A 17,937-nucleotide genomic window follows, 5' to 3' on the forward strand; every position below is an offset into this window, starting at 1 on the left:
TCTTTCCCTTATACCTATATTTAAAGCTTTGCTTTTCAAATATGTCCTGAAACTGTCTGCTTCTCACTTCTCTACTTCAGCCTCCCTAGATGGAGCCTCCTACCCCTCCTGAGCCTGTTTCCATAAATGGTCTATCACCTTCAACTCTTGTTTTCCTACGATCAACTCTCTACACAGTGAGAGATCTTTTCGTAACTTGTCATATTATTTCACTTCCCTCCTCAAAACCCTCTAAGGACTTCCCAATGTACTCAGAATAGAAATTCCTTACCATGACCTTCAAGACCCCATATGAATTGCCCTGCCTACTTCTTTCACCTCTGGTGTCTTACAGCTGAGCTCCTTGCTCACCTGACCCTAGCCCTCTCCCTGTTCCTCACATGTTCCCTAGCTTGTTTCTGCCCCAGAGTTGCGAGTACTATTCCCTTTGCCTAGAATGCTCTTCCCCAAGATATTTCTAACCATTATTTCCTCACCTCCCTTAGATCTCAGCAAAAATGTCACCTCCTTAGGACAGAGACCTTCCTTTGCCTAACTTGCTTTGTTTTTCTTATAGCACTTGTTATATGAAATTATATATGTGTTTATTTTCTGTTTCCACCTTGGTGCAGATTCACTGAGAGCTAGAACATTGTGTTTTTCTTTATCCCTGGTGCCTAGAATTGTGCCTACCTTATAGTAGATGCTCAATTATGATTAATTAAATGAATGAAGCTGGACCAGAATGTTCAGCGACGACCTCAAGGTCCATGTTTGGAATTGTAATTGGGATGACTTTATGAAGAAATTATTTAGTTTTGCCTCCTGTCCAATGAGTTGGACAGATAGTGTTGCAATGTGATTAAGGATGTGGGTTGCAGAGGAACTGCCTGGAGTTTACTACTTGCTGACCTTGGGTAATTTACTTAAACTCTCCATGCTTTACTTTTTCATCTTTATAAAACATAACAGGCATAATAACATTGCTTTATAATAAAAATGTTACATGCATTAATTTTTTAATTTCATAAGACCCATTTATCATTGGGTTGAGAATTAAGCAAATACATGTAAGCATCAGAAAAATTCCTAGCGCATGTAAACACTCCATAAATGGGCACTGATATTACAGTTAATATCCATTATTTGCAGCTTGTGTATTTGCAAATTTGCCCACTCCCTAAAATTTATATGTAACTCCAAAATTAATACACGAAGTATTTTTGTCGTCATTTGCAGACATGTGCAGAGTGGTGAAAAATTTGAGCTGTCCAACACATGTTCCCAGCTGAGGCCAAACAAGGCAACACACTGCCTTCTTGTTTCAGCTCTCATCCTGTAAACAAGTGTCCTTTTAGTGACATGTTTTGCATTTTTGTGCTGATTTTGTCATCTAAAATAGCCCCAAAGTGTAGCTGAAGTGCTGTCTGGTGTTCCCAAGCACAGGAAGGCTGTGATGGTGAAAATATGTGTCAGACAAGCTTCATTTAGGCATGAATTATAGTGCTGTTGGCTGTGAGTTCAATGTTAATGGATCAATAATATTAATTAAAATAAGGTTTCCTTAATCATAAACACGCATAAAACAAGGTTATGCATCTATCAGTTGATGAAAAAGTAGTGACTAGAGGCTCCCAGGAACTTGAGCCTGTATTTCCCTTCAGAGCTGTGATTCAGTATTTGCTAACTCAGTGTTCATGGTGATAAGAACCAACTGTTTCTCTCTCCTTCCACTCACTAATCAAGCTCTCCAGCAGGTAATTTTCATTCAAAACTTCCATTTCATCACAACTCTTCCCTCCACAATACTTCACCATCTGACTCACACCTCAACCACTTGATATTCTCAGAGAACCCAAGAGAGGGATTTGTCCAGACATCAAGACCCACAGGAATGAGGGACTCTCTCAGGACCCCAGCTACCTTCTCTATGTTGGTGTCATTTTTCCCTCTCTCCCTTTGTAGTATGACTTTTCCTGGTCTTTTTGGTCTATGTGGAAGGAGTATGGCTGCCAATAGCCATTGATTTTTACATTCCACCTTCCAAATAACCAAAGAGAGACTGTCTGGATCTCTTCTCAGTTTCACATATCCTGAGAAAGACTTAGATCCCTGCTTGGATCAAGTGCCACAACCCTAGATATTCAGCTGAGATGTGTGTGTGTGTTTATGTGTGTGTGTGTTGCTGTGAAGTGTTAGTGTGGCTGCAACATTGTGGGTGATGTCTAAAGTCTACAGCTGCATTGTCTGATACTATAGCCACTAGTCACATGTGACTATTTACCTTTAAATGTAAATTAATTAAAATTGAGTACAGTTAAAAAGTCTTCAGTCCTACAGTCACATTTCAAGTGCTCAACAGCCTCATGTAGCTAGTAGCTACAGTACTGGACAGTGCAGATATAGAACACTTGCAACATCACAAATTTCTATTGCACAGTGCCACTATAGATAAAGTGGTTTTTCCCAGAAAGGGAGTGGAGGTAGGGGTGTTTCTGGGCAGTTAAATCAGTAGGTTTCTCCTACATCTTCTCTGCAATACTTGATAAAACTTGCCCAGTCCCCTTGGAACAACTTCCTCCTCTGGCAGTCGGGATATTTTTATACTCTTGCAATTGCCCTGTGATCCCTTTTCTCCTCAATCTTCACCCTCCTCTAAGTGACTCAACCATCCCTGTGGCTTTTAATAGCTACATGTGGATGACTCTTAAATTTACGTATTATTCCCAGACCCCTCTTCTGAGCTCGAGACCCACTGACCTAACTGCCTACTTCGTATCTTCAACTGGATATGTCAAAGACCATTTGGCATTAATATCTTACGTTGAATTCTTGATATACAAATCTCCTCCTCTTCCCCTGTCTCCAGTCTCAACAAACGGCATCTCTATCGGCCTAGTTTGTTATGCCAGAAGCCTTGGAAAAATCCTTGACATCTTCCTTCACTTCTCTCTCCACACCCAATCCATCACCAACTCGTCGATTAAACATTCAAAATATTTCTCTAATCTAGTCACCCTTTTTTTTTCATTTCTAATGCCACATTCTCCTTCTATTTTCCCCCTGGTTAATATTTATTTAATATTTATTCAACTTTCTGTTTCTGCTTCGATGTCATTTTCTTAAGGAATCCCTTCCTGCACCTGATCTAAATTCTACCTTTTAATGTCATCCCATATTATGCTTTTCTTTCCACAAATATAGTGAATTATTTACTTTTTTGTTTAATATCTACCCTTCCTTATCTAGTTTGATAAGAGCAGGAAACATGGCTGTTTTATTGTTCTCTAAATCTGTTATGTCTGGCACTTAATGAGGGCTAGTTAGCCCTTGGTTAGTATTTATCAAATTTTTGGAACACGTATTTGTGAGCTTTGTGAATTCCTCTTTTTTCTTCTTCTCTGTGGTCATGGATGTCCTTTAGGTTCTGTTCTTTATCTTCTCGTGATTTCAGCCTTGCCACTCTAAGGATGACTTCCAGTAAACATTACAAGCCCTGGCTTTTCTGGGAGACATGACCTCTTCTCTCAAAATTACCCTCTCTTCCTGCCTCCCCAGTTTTCTGAGAATACTCTCAAAATTCCAACCCACATGCTTCTCTCCTCCAGGACACCCCCAAGCCTGCATTGCCCTCCCCATTCAGCCATTACGACCATTGAATCCTCTTGTTAACCTCTTTTGCGGTTGGTTAGTCTTAGTCTAGGCAAACAGCACCTCCTAGAGATTTTTAACGCACAGCCTGCACAACCACAGGGGACCTACAAGCCTTCCTGTCTCTGAGGTCTCACTTTTGTCCTTACTGTCTCACCCCTAGTGTTGTCAAACCCAAGTGTGTGTGCCTAACACACAGTCAGACCAAACAAACCAAGATGTAGGAGTTTGGAGCCAAGAAAAGATTATTTGTTGTAGGACCATGAAAGGAGAATGGGGCGGCTCATGCTCAAAAGACCTGAACTCTCTGATGGGTTTCAGGGAAGAAGTTTTTATAGGCAAAATTTGGGAGGAGGACAGCAGGGTGTGTGTGACTCTCCTCTGACTGGTTGGTGGTGAGGTAACAGGGTGATGTTCCAGGAATCTCAATCATCAGCCTTCTGGTTCCAACAAGTCTGGGGTCCAAGTGCTTGTGCTCAGCCTGAAGTCCTCTTCCATGTGGGCTGGGGCCTTAGTTCCTGTAGAAGAACTCAGAGATGTATATCAAACTGTTATGCACATCCATCCCTCCAGGAAGAACTAGGACCAGGACCCATCCTGGTCCTAGGCTGTTTCTGCAGCCTCTCACTCCCCTAATTAGTAACTGTTTGAATCTGCCCTTTGGAACTCAAAGAAGGTCTAGGAGGTGAAAGCCATTTTCCTATAAACAAGAAATGGGGGACACAGAGAGCACTTTGTACCTGGATGAGGGGCACCACAGGGTCCTGCTCAGTTTCAATCCCCCCTTTTCTTTGATACTTCTCAACCTTGAGGGGTGGCAGAAGAACTTGGTTTTAGGGGGACTTGGTTTCATTACAACTTTAAGAGTTTCATAATTTGTATCCCTACCTCTGTCCTTCCTGCAGACTGCCACTTTCCAAAATACAGAATTGCAGAATTGTTCTGTTGGAAGGACCTGTAGAACATCTTATCCTTCTAATTTGTAAATGAGGAAACAGAGGTCCAGAAAGTGGCAGACTTGTTACTATACCCAAGGCCTTCTAACTTTGTCTCTGATGCATTATGACACTTGCAGCCCCCCACTATGCTTAGAAGCCCCCATGGCTTCCTCTACCACGTGTAAAAGACAAAGCTCTTTGCTAACCAGCCACAGAAGACTTTGCATAATCAGGTACTTGTCTACCTTTTCAAACATACCACCAATTGTTCCTCTATATAGCTTACTTTCCTTTCTGCCACTCTACTCTCTGGTCTTTGAACTGCCCACATTTACCTTATGCATTTTTGCTGGGGGATCTTTAGGGTTTTTGTTGCTGTTGTTTATCTCACCTAGAACATCTTTCTCTAGTTTTATCCCCTGTTGTGGATCTTGCATTTTAAAATTCAACGCATACATGCATTTTAAAACATTGTGTTGTTGAATGAATATATGAAACATTTAGCCAGTTTTCCTCATATTGCCTATGGCTAAACTCCTTTTGATAGAAGTCAATAACATTCACCACCATATTCTGAAGTTTACACAAAAAATGGACAATATTGGGAAATATTTACTTGACGTGTTCAACTCTCAAAATGCAGTGATTTCTTAACATTTGGCAGTTTTAACCTACTAATTGCTCAATTGGTAAACCATGCATTTGATCTCCTGATCTCCTTAAATGACCCCATCTCCTGTGCCTTCCCAAAGTACACATCGCTCCTGATTTTCTCTGACTTGAAGTCTGGTGGGTAGAGACTGGTGAGAAAGAGGAGGAATGCGGAAGTCACAAGGAGAAAAGGAAAGGCTAGAAGATACTTGAAGAGAATGAATTTGTAATATTGCCTCAATCAAAGATAGAGATTAGAGAATATGACACAGAGACCTGAATTCTTAAAAGAGAATTTGTATTATAGTCATTATTTAAAATATAAATTGAACCCAAGAGTGATTTTAACATTTGGTTTCTGGACACTAAGCCTGGAAACCAGTATTCAACAGTTTAAAATAATTAGAAAATCAAATGGCTTTATTAGAAAATGAAGATTTCTTGGCCCATAACTTGCTGCACTGAATTTATTAGCCTTTATTATGGACTCAGCTCCCCTCTGTTCTAATGGGATCTGCTAAAGAATTTTTAGAGATCTCTATAGAATTAAAATTTACTTAAAAAAGATAAAAATTAACTTGTAAATTCTGAACTATAACGTGAACATCAAGCACAAAGTCTTAAATTAAGTGATTAGTTGCTTATCCATTGTTGATAAACTATGATATTCGGGAGATATCCCAGTGTATTATGTTAAGTTCTAAAGGCCTGTGTAGTCTTTAAGTAAGTTGATCATTAAAAAACAACAGAATTTAAGTGAATGTCAATAAAACCAGTGAATTATAAATATGCTCTCTTCTAGCATATTTGATCAGAGCTGTCAATAAATAAAATTGTATTGCCTAGAATTTCAGGCATGAATACTAATCTATGAATTTATTTTAATGTTCTATCAGAGGACCCTAGGAGAATATGAAAACTTTGGACATCTGTTGAGTTACTAATATAAAACTGGACACATGCACCTTTCAGGAAATAAAATGAAATTCTTAATGTATTTGTATTAAAATACTGTTTATATATATATGGCTAGCATGATTTTTGTACATGAAAATCCAGGTTAGCTAAATGAACTACTCTACATCCTTCCCCGTTTTTCCCCATACTTTGACTCACACATTAGCTGGTATTTCCGATAGTAAAATTGATTCTTGCCACAGAATACATGTCTCTACTTCCTTTCCCCAAACAACTCAAAACCACTAAACTAAATAAAGTGGCAGAGTTTCATCCAACCCTGTGCTGCTGTCATCCTGTCTCCAGTGGGATGATGATGAAGACTGAGCTAGGAGCAAAAGAAAAATTTCTTGCAGAGAGAAGAGCTCTCTTCAGTTTTTGTGCCCCCACTCTCGCCGCCCCTGCCCCCCACCAACACGTCACACACCAAACTCTATAGGAGTGTAGCCCCTAAACTGGTCCAGAAAGTGGCAGACTTGTCACTATACCCAAGGCCTTCTAGCTTTCTCTCTGATGCACTATGATACTTGCAGCCCCCAACCTGCTGGGAGGAAAAGTCCCCAACTCCCACAGATCACTTCCCAGGAATCCTTACAAATGCTACCAGATTGATCATCTGCCTTCACATGATTTGAGACGGTTCGTAATTTACTGTCCAGCTGAAAGCACTCATGTTATGAAGGAAAACTACATATGTTCTTTAAATCTATTATTTTAAAATATTTTTGGTCACTTTAATGTACGCTTTAGGTTCAGGCATTATTTGGGGGGGTTTGTTTCCAAATAATGAAATAAAGTATTGATTATAAACAACTGAGCTGATAACACTTGCCCACCAGCTGGGGTGTCCATGTAGAGGGGAAAAGGTGTGAGGGTGGACACAATGTTATTGATTCCAGGTCCGCAAGGAGAGAGAGGCTGTGTACTCTCCAAAGTAAGGAATGTCAGAGGAGAATATCTTTCATTAAAAGGCCTGCAGGGAACAAAAAGTCAAACAAAGAAGAAACAACAGCAGCAAGAAAACAACAAAACCCAAGTCCCACTTAATTTCTGGTTTCCGGTGGCTTCAGGAAGGGACAAAGTAAAAGCCTGTTTTCAGGGAACAACGTTCTAAAATACTGTATTTTAGAAAAACCAGGCTTGCAGAAATCACCCAGTATTGTCACTCCAAGCAGCTGAATGTGTTTGGGGAAGTAAGTTTGTAACATTGTGCACCTTTTAAAACTGCAGTTGAGTACTAAATAATGGAGTAGTTTTGTTCGTAAGCAATATTTATTTTTCATGAAGACAGGAGGCATATTACATTTGTTATAGAAAATGCTACAAGACGAAAAAGCTGCATGTTACTGATATGACAAAAAGCATGAAAAATTCTACTTACAAAAGTGCTCTGCCCTATAAGAACATATTGAACAGAAGGCATTATTCCAGGTGTGTGAGCCATGCAGAAATGAGGATTTATTAGGATTTATTTTGGATGTAATTTGTACGGTGAGATTTTATCCCTTTGATGGCAGTGAAACAGATTTATTGGCTATATGTTAGAAGTGCAATAGATAACAGATAACCAAGGGAGAAGTTTTAATAAAACACTCAGGAAAGAAAAAAAGAGGTGAGTGAATATGCCTGCTTACATTTCAGCTAATAAATAAAAAGTACAGATGGGGCTTTAACTGAAAACCATCTTGGTTATTGCAACCTGGAAGGTTTATTGAAAATTAGGTAGAACACTCTAATTCTTCATACTTACAGCTGAACAAGCTAGAGTGATATAACACAAATTTGGGTTTTGGTACAGGAAGGCTATGTTTTCATAGGAAACTTGTAAGAGGCATGAAGGGGAAGAGTGGTTCCTGATTACTAGAGGGTCTGCCTCAGCTATTTCTGATTGTGATCTGGGATTTCGGGCAACTCAGCAATAGAGTATTTATTTTTACCAGTCATCCCCCGAGGTAAATACACTGGACACTTTCAGGGAATTTTTGAAGGAACATCTTCAATAAGCATTGGCCTTTCAAAGAGCTGAGCAGAAATGAGCTCCTAAGCATGGTTGAGAACTTGGTCCTGAAAGCACCACGCTCAGAAATCCAAGTATATTTAGGCCACTCCTCTGACACTGGGACTTAATGAGCCCCAGTCACATAGCCCTCACTCAACTTGGCTGTAGTCAGTAGGGCCCTGGACTCAGGGAAGAAACTGGCTCTCCTATTTTCTTTCAAGGTGAGAAGAAAATTGTCATTCTCTCTGAGCAGCCCCTGAGCTATCCTGATTTCAGTGTCACTCTCTTAAGAGACTTGCTTTGGAGAATGATGAATCACTTCTTATGCCTGGAGTCAGTCTCTGAGGTCTTAACAGACATTAAGGAGCCAGGGAGGAAAAATTACTCTAAGTACCAATAATAACCCCCAGTGCAAAGATTGCTTTCTATTGTAGATCAGGGCCGAACTTGTGCACCCACAATTTCCAGTGTGGCTTCTTAGAACAAGCTCCATAGATTTGTAAAGAACCAGAGACCCCAGATCTAATTTCACTTAGTTCAGAAACAGGAATTCATCTGAATTGAATGGTGAGTGAGTACATGATTAGGAATCTACATCAATAAAACTGGGTTGTTTTAATACACAAAAGCTTCTAGGCTATAAATAGTCCACAATGGCTTGCCAAATATAAAATGTCATTGTAAATCCATGTCTGTATATTGAAGAGACAGAAACACAAAAGCAAGATACGTAAAATTAACTGGCATAATTTGGAGAGTATGTATCCATTATTAAATATGGATCCCATTCAAATATTCCATCTGATTCCCAGTTATGTTAATATTTCAATGCTCACTTTTTTGACTTTCAACTGCCCACATTTTTCAATGAACATTATTTTGAGAGGCTCATGCAGAGTCCTCATGCCATTCTCCAAAGGAGTTACTTCTGTGGAGAGGTTTTTGAAAAGAAACAATGCTGCTATAGCTTATAAATTGTCTCTCATAGGATTATAATAATAAACCTTGTGAGAATTTTTTGGAGACAGGTGTTAATGAATTTACATGTGTCAGCAAGACACATAAAAAGAAGCCTAATGGCTTTATTTCTAAAGCACTTATATTATTATGACATGCTTTTGGAGACAGGTAATTATTGTCTATATAGCCAAGTATGTAGTACATCTCATGAGAAAAATGGTTAGGAATGTGCTTTTCCCAGAAACCATATTTTTTCTTTTTTTATAATTAAGATATATGCATAAGAAAATCTCATTTATTGGTTTTTAATATACATGGTGCTTTCTTTAAAAGAGCAAGATCCAAAATTGTTTTGTGATTCAAAACTTAAACAAATTCATCTTCCAAATCTTCAAAGACATGTTCCATGTATTTACTATGTCCCTTATTTTGTCATATTTTAAGGGTCTAGGTAATTAAACCATATGTAAGCTCTGGTGTACCTGGTTATATATACTGAATAAACCATATGATCTATTTACACAGAGACATGGATATATATACATATATATCCTCAGACACTATTATTAAATGCAATCCTATATTCTTGGATATAGAGATTGATGATACACCTTTCTACTCATGGCACTAACAAAGCTAGGTTGAAACTCAGCAGCCACTTGTATTCATTGCTTTGCAAGCTAATAGTAAGTTCGGTTGCTGGTGGGAAAGGGGTCCCTTACCACACCACCCTCCTTAAAATAAAGGTTCTTTCATGCTTAATGTAAGTATGTGCACATTCTTTTATCGAGGTGGTCTTGAGCTGCAGATACAGTCGCACCGCTCATGGTGATCTAACTGGATGTCAATGAGAGCCATGTGCTTCGCTCTGCCCCTCCTCTTGAAATGGCCAGGCTCAAACTTTAACACCTAGGACAAAAAGCATTTCCTGTTAGAAAGCACCTGGAGTATGACTCAACTACATACCACTTATTCTCTTTATGACAACTGGTTCTTAAGCCTTTGAGGATCCAATGAAAGCTATGTGCTCGCTCTTAGATTGCACACATGTAAATATTTTTACAGACAATCATCAACTCCTTAAAGTAATGGAGTTCACTGATCATAGAGTAATGCCTCCTGCATTACCTACCTGCAGTACCATGATGACTTCAGGTATCTGAGCAGGTATTTACTGAGAGCTTTCTAAGGGCCTGCTTTGTGCCAAGTGCTGTCCCAAATATTATCATAAGGATTCTTCTGACCAAAGCATGTGTTATGGATAAATATAATACTGAGCATATTATTATCTCTTTAGACAGGACAACGAATAAAGTCATGAACATAATATGCTGGTATGGCTAAATGTTTGGTTGATGTAAAACATTTTGCCCTGACGAAGGTCATTAGTGGCCATAAATAACTGAAAATGTGTGTATGTTCTTACATATTTGTTAAGATATAATACCTATTACAATTCGAAACAGATCATGCTCCACTAAGATCTTTGTACATTAATACCTGTATAACAGTATGACATTTCTTGAATTAATAAAGTATATCCTTAATTTTTTACATTAATAGGTTTAAATGTAATATTTTGAATTATTAAGTTTAAATAGGAGCTAACTCTTCTTCCCTAGTGTGGCCTTCACTGAAGTCAATATTTGCCATCATATGCACAAATACTGGTTTTCTATACACTCCACAGTCAGTTTAATTGCTTCTTGTTTTATATTCTGAAGCTCCTGTTAGCCTTTATTTTTGATTTTGTTCTACTTTCCCTTTTAGACTCTAAACTCTGCATGACACCACATGCTACACGTATTATGTAGCATTTTACAGTTTTCAAAGAATTTGCACAGATGCACTATTTCGTTTGCTCTCAGACAAACCTTGTCACACAGTAGAGAAGGTATCTTTATTCACAATTTATAGGCAGGAGAACTGAGATTCCAAAGGAGGCCAGGCACCAGAGTCTTCTGGCAACCTGGAGCTGGGAGCAGGGCTTTTGTCCTCTAGGCTTCTAGCACACTCGAACCCAAGGACCCAACACCTCTCCAATGTGGTTACGATTTCCTTTTGTGTCTCAAAGCTGTGTCAGGCACACATGTAAACTGAAACGGGGACCTGATGCTTGGTATACGTTGGTCCCAGATGAAGATTAGATGCTTTCAAGGCTGTATAACTTTTCATGGCATCCCCACAAATTTTTACTATGAATTGTCTTCCCAGCAATTTTCTCATCCTCACATTACCTGTTTCAAGTCATAAACAAACCAAAACCATCTATTAGGACACTAGGCCTAGAGTCCTCAGTCCTCATGTGTCCCCTTTACTTTAGCATTTAGCCCTGTTGTTCCATAAGAGTTCTGTGGGGCAGGTCATTTGTTCAATGTTCAATAAAGCTAAGGAGCCTGGACTCTGCTAACACAGAGTGAAATACCGAGTCCCATTTGTAGAAGAGCTTCAAAAGAATATTGTGAATACAAAACTGGGGTGGGTTGGGTGGGAAGGAATGCCCCAGGAGAGTTCATGAGGGAGGCATAAAGACTCAAAACTACTTGATTGTAGTAAAGCTAGTCCAGATGCCAGTTTTGATAGCTAATTATCTTTTTTACCTGCAATTCTACTGCACTTACACTATGTATCACATAAGTTCACATGACGTATGATGCTTTCTCTCTATTAATTGTATTACAAGTGCCTTGAGGACAAGGATAGCAAAAACAATCACTAACATTATTGAGTTTTTAATAGATGCCACACACTGTTGTGACTTTGCAATTATTAAATGTTTTGGATGTCACGCAATACTATGAGATAGGTACTTTTCTAATTTTATTCCCAGATAAGGAAAGAGAGAGCCAGTGACTGGTGTAACCAGTATTTGACTCCATATGGCCTAACTAGTGCCCTTACCTGGAAATTGAAATTTTGTTTGTGCAGGTCAGCAGCATGTTGGGAACAAAGTAGCTGCTAAAGAATGTACCTGGGTGAACGTGGTGGGTGATGCTGCCAGTGCAGAAGTATGGGCACGTATGTTCACAGTGTCTCCTCCCTGTATCTCCTCTACCCTAACATCCAACAAACAGATGGGGCAAAACAAAACAAGCCAAGAAATTAAGCAGAGGCCAAAATGAAGTGGCCTATGCTTTGCATCACTTTTAAGCCTTTCACAAATGTGAAATAAAATTTCAAGTATCGAGAGCAGAATGACAATGACATTTGCCTTTCCCTGCTCCCATGTTCTCTCTTGCTGGATCTCTAAAGAAAATAAAAGCTGTTGCGTCTCTAAAAAAAAAGTAACCAAAGCAATGGATGAAGAGTATATTGCATTTTGGGGTATTAAATACCCTGCCCATGACAGATATGAAAGCCCTACTGTGCCATATTTGGTCAAAATGCCTTGGAAGGGGTTAAGGGTTGGGTTCCTACAACTTTGCCAAGAATTTCTCTAGTATTAGTCACTGTTGTCCAGCCTATAAACCAGATTTGGGAGTTGGAATATTCAGGGTAAGAAAATGATTCCTAAGAAGCTGAGCATATGATAAATATTCTCTGTTTAAAAAAGACCATTATCAAAGCCTAATATGTTGCCATGACTGATATCTATAAAATCAGTGCTCTGTTGATTTGCTTCCTCTTTTGACGACAAATGAAAGTGTGTGCTTTGGGATGAGAGCAGAGCCTGGCCAGTTTTTCTAACTGGTCTCCTGATTGTTCAGGGATTTTCCCTGTGTTTTATATTAAGCCTTGTGAGCACAGTATATATGTGTTTTGCTGATAAGAGGAGAAAAATGAATTGGCAGACACTTTTCCAGACAAGACAGGAAAGCGTTGTTTGAACAAAGTGGAAATTGGACTGCTTTACTGGCTGATCACAGCACTGATGTTCAAAGCTTTCAGACCATGTAATAGTCTTAGGTTCAGGTATACAGCATTGAAAGGAGGAAGAAAGCAAAGCTGATTTGAGAGAGCATGAAAAGTTGAAAGAAAAATGAAAAGCCTTTATCTGAGAAAGCAAACTGTCTATGGGTTATCTGGTCACCTTTAAAGGAAAGGAACCATTGAATTAATTACAGCTGCCAAAGGACACACTAATAGGTACCATCACAAAATGCTTTCCTATTTTCTGAGCTTTGATTCGCAGCTGCAAGCACACACACTGAAATAAAAATCCACGGAAGAGCAGCCAGCCCTTTCTTATCACCTATGGGTGAAAATGGCAATCTTGGCCCTTCTCCACCATCTGGAAAACCACATGAAGCCAAGGAAAGTTGACTTTTACTAAATGCAGAATGACTGAGCCAGCAGCTTTCATACCACTACACAAAATCAAAGATTCTCAGTTTGCAAATTACCATAACACAAAAGATATTTAACTACGGTTACTCGCCTTGCTGCCGATAAACCACTGAATGAATCATTGCCGAAAAGCTATTACACTAATAAAACAATACTAGGCAGAAAAGCTATCTGCCAAGTTGAGTTCTTGTTTACTGGGAATATAAAAAAGGTTGTTAAGGCCTTGACAGTTCTCAAATTAATGGCTGACATAGGAACACAAGTACATATTTCAGGACACATGCATTGTATAAACCTGAATGATTAAGAGTTTATTTAAGGTTCTACCCAACTCCTAAAGCAGGTAGCATTCAGTACACATAGTTTCTTATCTTAAGAAAAGAAAACCTTTATATTTTTTGCTTCCATTTTGATTTCTTTCATGCTTACAGACTTTATGAAAAATGTTAAGATTTTTAAGGACTGGTAGTCAACTTTTCTGAAACCCAAAGTGACTACAAGCAAAAATATTTTGAGAAGGGATAACATATTATTTTCTACCTGGGTCATTGCTCATCTTGCAGGTGATAGTTTCAAGGGAAGCTGAGACATAGTCCTCAATAAGAAAGACACAAATAACAGAGTTCAGCACTGTTTTGCTGACAAGCAAAGTATGAAGGTGACCAAAGCGGGGGTTATACTATGGGTCTATACAATGCTCATGAATTTTCAAAATGCAATCTTGACCTCTAAAAGTAAGTGAACATTTACTTATAATTGAAATTTTTTGTGAGCACTTTGGGGTGTCTTTAGCCACAGTTCTACCTTCAGAGAACTAAACAGGTAAATGATTTTGACAGCACTTTAGAGGGTTAATGACTACACGTTCAGCCCACCAATTGCAGAAAACATAATGGAAGCCTAGCTGGCCACCAAGTTTCAAAGCACTGCATTAGCATTGATTATCATTCATGTCACAGATAGGTCTTTGTCTACCTGGGGAGTACCATGCCCCAAGGCAGGTTTGCTAAACTTTGGCAGGAAGGCCTAATGTGAAGCCAGAGCTCCAAGGGAAAGGATGTATGTACTTTGTAGTACTTGGAGAATCACTTCACCAGTGAGTCATTTGGGCCATAAGGGAGTCAGAACTGAGAAGGCCCAACCACATTCTCAGAAAATTCCACCCACATCTGTCTAGTGCTTTACAGTCTTCAGATGCTTTCATTCTACCAGGATCCCCAAGAGATAAGTAGCACAAGTATTACTACCGAAGAGCGAATAAACTTTTTTATAAGCATTCTATAAACAGTAACTGTTCCAGATCATATATCTTTGTTCTTTTGCATTTACTTAGCACTTCAACCACTAATTTGTTTACATTCCTAACACAATTTCAGTAAAATAAGATCTAGGGAGTAGGTGAATGGATATCATATAATTTCAGATCTGTCTGGGAACTCAAAATTGTAGGTTATCGTGGGGAGTAAGTGAGCAAACTCAAGGCCCTGGGGAGTTTTAAGTAGCTGGCCCTAGGTGGTCTCCCATGTGAGCCCACATTTTCTCTCTTGAGTTGTGTGATTTTTTTTCTCTATTGTCTTGTCTCTTCTAAGAACACACAGGAAAGGCCTGCAAGAGAGTTGTCTCATGGTCTCACTCAAAGAGGGAGAAAGGGGAAGAAGCAGGGAGACTCTATATAAGCTCTAGAAATGCTGTTTCCAGAAAAAGAATAGAAAAGAGATTTTCTTGACTTTTGTTATGGTTAGTTATAATCATAACCCCAAAACTCATTGCCTTTGACATAGAGTAGAAACCTTTTGAAAAAAATTGCTTTCCTGTCTCACTGGTTTCAATTTGCAATTTTACCTAAATTTGTTTCAATGATAGATGCTTAAAACATGTAAAAATTAAAAGTACCATTCTTTCATCTCAAGTCTAAAGCTCAACATTTTATTACCTCTAGTTAATCTTTTGTTTCATATATATAAATATCTGCTTACATCTTTTAACTCAAACTGTAATGGGCAGCAAATTTTTAATATAAAATTTGTATACTTAAAGTAAAGTTAAAAAAAAAGGATCCTCCGAAGTCATTTTTTCAAGCAACAGGAATGATTCTAGATGTTGTAAATATGCCAGACACAGAGATGTGTCTAGGCTTATGCTGTTCAATATGGTATCCCCTAGCCATGTGTAGCTATTTACATTAAATTAGTTAAAATTAAATAAAATTAAAAATTCAGTTTCTCATTTGCATTACACACATTTCAAATATCCCATAACCACATGTTGCTAGTGACTACCAGATTGGATAGTACAGATATGGAACATTCCTATCACTGCAGAAAGTTCTACCAGATAGTGCAGGTATATCAGCATTGTGACAAAATCATGAGAGGAAGGACAGAGAAAATTAACTTCTATCTTTCTCTCTCTGTTGCCTCCTAAGTTTTTGGCTGTTTACTGAATGGACATAGCCAGGAGACCAAACGGTAAAAAAATAAACCAGTAAATATTAATTTAAAAGGTCACCATATTTTTAGGAAATATCCCTTCATTTCACATTATCAAGGAAAGATAACTAAAATAATAGCATCCTCTAATTGTCTACACAATATGTTTTCTGGAACTTTCCCTTTTTAAGAATCACTACCAAAAGTATTTTTTTATATCCCACATATTCCAAGAAGCATAGAAAGGTTAATAGGAAAAAGGAAAAATACTTTAACAGGATGCCTACAAAATTTTGAGAACAGGAAATAATAAGATGGTAATATTTTATTGCACAGTGAAAAATGCTCAGAGCCCTACAGGAGAAGTCGCATGACCTGGGAAAAGAGCAATGATATTAACTTCCTTCTATTTATAATTTCTAATTATCGGTAATTTTATAATTATACATTTTTTTTTTTTTTTCTTGCGTTATGCGGGCCTCTCACTGTCGTGGCCTCTCCCATTTGCGGAGCACAGGCTCCGGACGCGCAGGCTCAGCGGCCATGGCTCACGGGCCCAGCCGCTCCGCGGCATGTGGGATCTTCCCGAAACGGGGCACGAACCCGCGTCTCCTGCATCGGCAGGCGGACTCTCAAGCACTGCGCCACCAGGGAAGCCCTATAATTATACATTTTTAATTTCTTGGATTTTATTCCTTAAATGCTGAGCTTTGAAATATCTGTGGAGTCATACAGGCCTGCTTATGTGACAAGTTCTAGTCACCCCCTTAAGGGTGCTCATCTCTCATGAAAACTCATTTCACATCTCATCAGTTACAACCAGGAGCTGGGGAAACCAGTTTCTCATTTCTCTGAGTTAAGAATACAGACATAGAACTAATAGAATAGAGGATAAAGATTCTTCCCTAATGAGACTGAGCTCAAGCAACCCCCACTTCTGCAAATGGAACAAGCCTCCTGCTCTTTTCCACAGGACACTGGACAGAGTGGTCACTGTGACACATTTCAAAGGTATTTTAGGAGTTTGGGGGAAGTGTGCCAGCTGTGTGTGTTCCAGGTATGCAGTTACTGACAAAACAGGTATGCTGTTTTGTCCCTTTGTCCAGAACTCAGCAGAGTGACTTTGTACAGAGCTCAGCAGACTCCGAGAAGTAAAAATATCATGACATGTTTCAAAGACGTGATTTAGACAGCAGTTTCAAAAATATGCCAACATTTTAGACCCACTCAAAGAGATCAAGGGCTTCCTCTTCTAGATATTAATTGTGAACAGAAATTTACAGGTAACAGCTACTGTGTACAGAGATGAGAATAGACCTAAGAAAAGGACCCTTCAGGCTCCTTCAGAGTTAACTGTCTGGGAGGTGAGGGTCCTTTTGGGTGTATGTTTAACTCTGTGTTTCTACAATAAGCAATTTAAAAAATCAAACTGCAACTTCTATCTGAGTGGAGAGTCAAGATGGAAATAAACCATCAAAGGCCTGAACTCACATGTTTTTCCTCACAGTTAAGACTACGTAGAGATCTTGTCACTTCCTGGCTTATTTTAACTTGAACCAAATTACTGAATTCGGCATTTGTCCTCAGGGTATGACTCAACAATACAAAATTCACGTTCTTAGACACAAAGGACAAAGCCCAATCTAGAGTTCATCAGGTCATACAAAAATAAAACACAATGAACACAGTCAACAGCATTCTCTGGATATGAGAACAGATATTTTTTTTACTTTGAAAACTGTGGGGTGGAGTAAGAAATTCTTGTGACTAAGAAAACCAGCTCTAGGCAGGTCTAAAATCGTGTGTCCCTGTCTGTCTGAGGTAAGCAGGGTTATTATGGTCTCCGACCTCCTGCATTTCCCAAGTTGAAAATACTGCTTATGACGTATCCCTTTTCATTTAGCTCAGAAATTACCTCCTAACTTATTGTTTTATTGTTTTCAGGATAACAAAATGGTTGTATAAAGCGCGAGATTTTTATTTAGGGAGCACCATCTATTCCTTTGTTTTGGTGGATACTGATGAAAAGCAACTCAAACAATAATTCCTAACAATAGTGTTTGCTTCATACTTTATATATATATAT

At 38.7% G+C, this 17,937-nt stretch overlaps 1 protein-coding gene across 2 annotated transcripts in view; it reads right to left on the reverse strand.

Annotated features, from left to right (window-relative positions):
• Positions 1-8,980: 8,980 nt before the first annotated feature.
• PDGFD (platelet derived growth factor D) overlaps positions 8,981-17,937 on the reverse strand; it is a 235,694-nt gene continuing 226,737 nt past the window's right edge. Inside the window, exon 7 of one of the 2 annotated variants that reach the window (XM_007452566.1) lies at positions 8,981-10,044. In XM_007452566.1, the coding sequence (XP_007452628.1) occupies positions 9,919-10,044 (126 nt within the window). In that variant the 3' untranslated portion in view covers positions 8,981-9,918. The remainder of the gene's footprint in view (positions 10,045-17,937) is intronic. The other variant, XM_007452567.1, reaches the window with a different exon arrangement.

The sequence above is a fragment of the Lipotes vexillifer genome, unplaced genomic scaffold (assembly GCF_000442215.2).
Source record: "Lipotes vexillifer unplaced genomic scaffold, Lipotes_vexillifer_v1.1 scaffold1269, whole genome shotgun sequence".
In the NCBI taxonomy this organism is placed as follows: domain Eukaryota; kingdom Metazoa; phylum Chordata; class Mammalia; order Artiodactyla; family Lipotidae; genus Lipotes; species Lipotes vexillifer.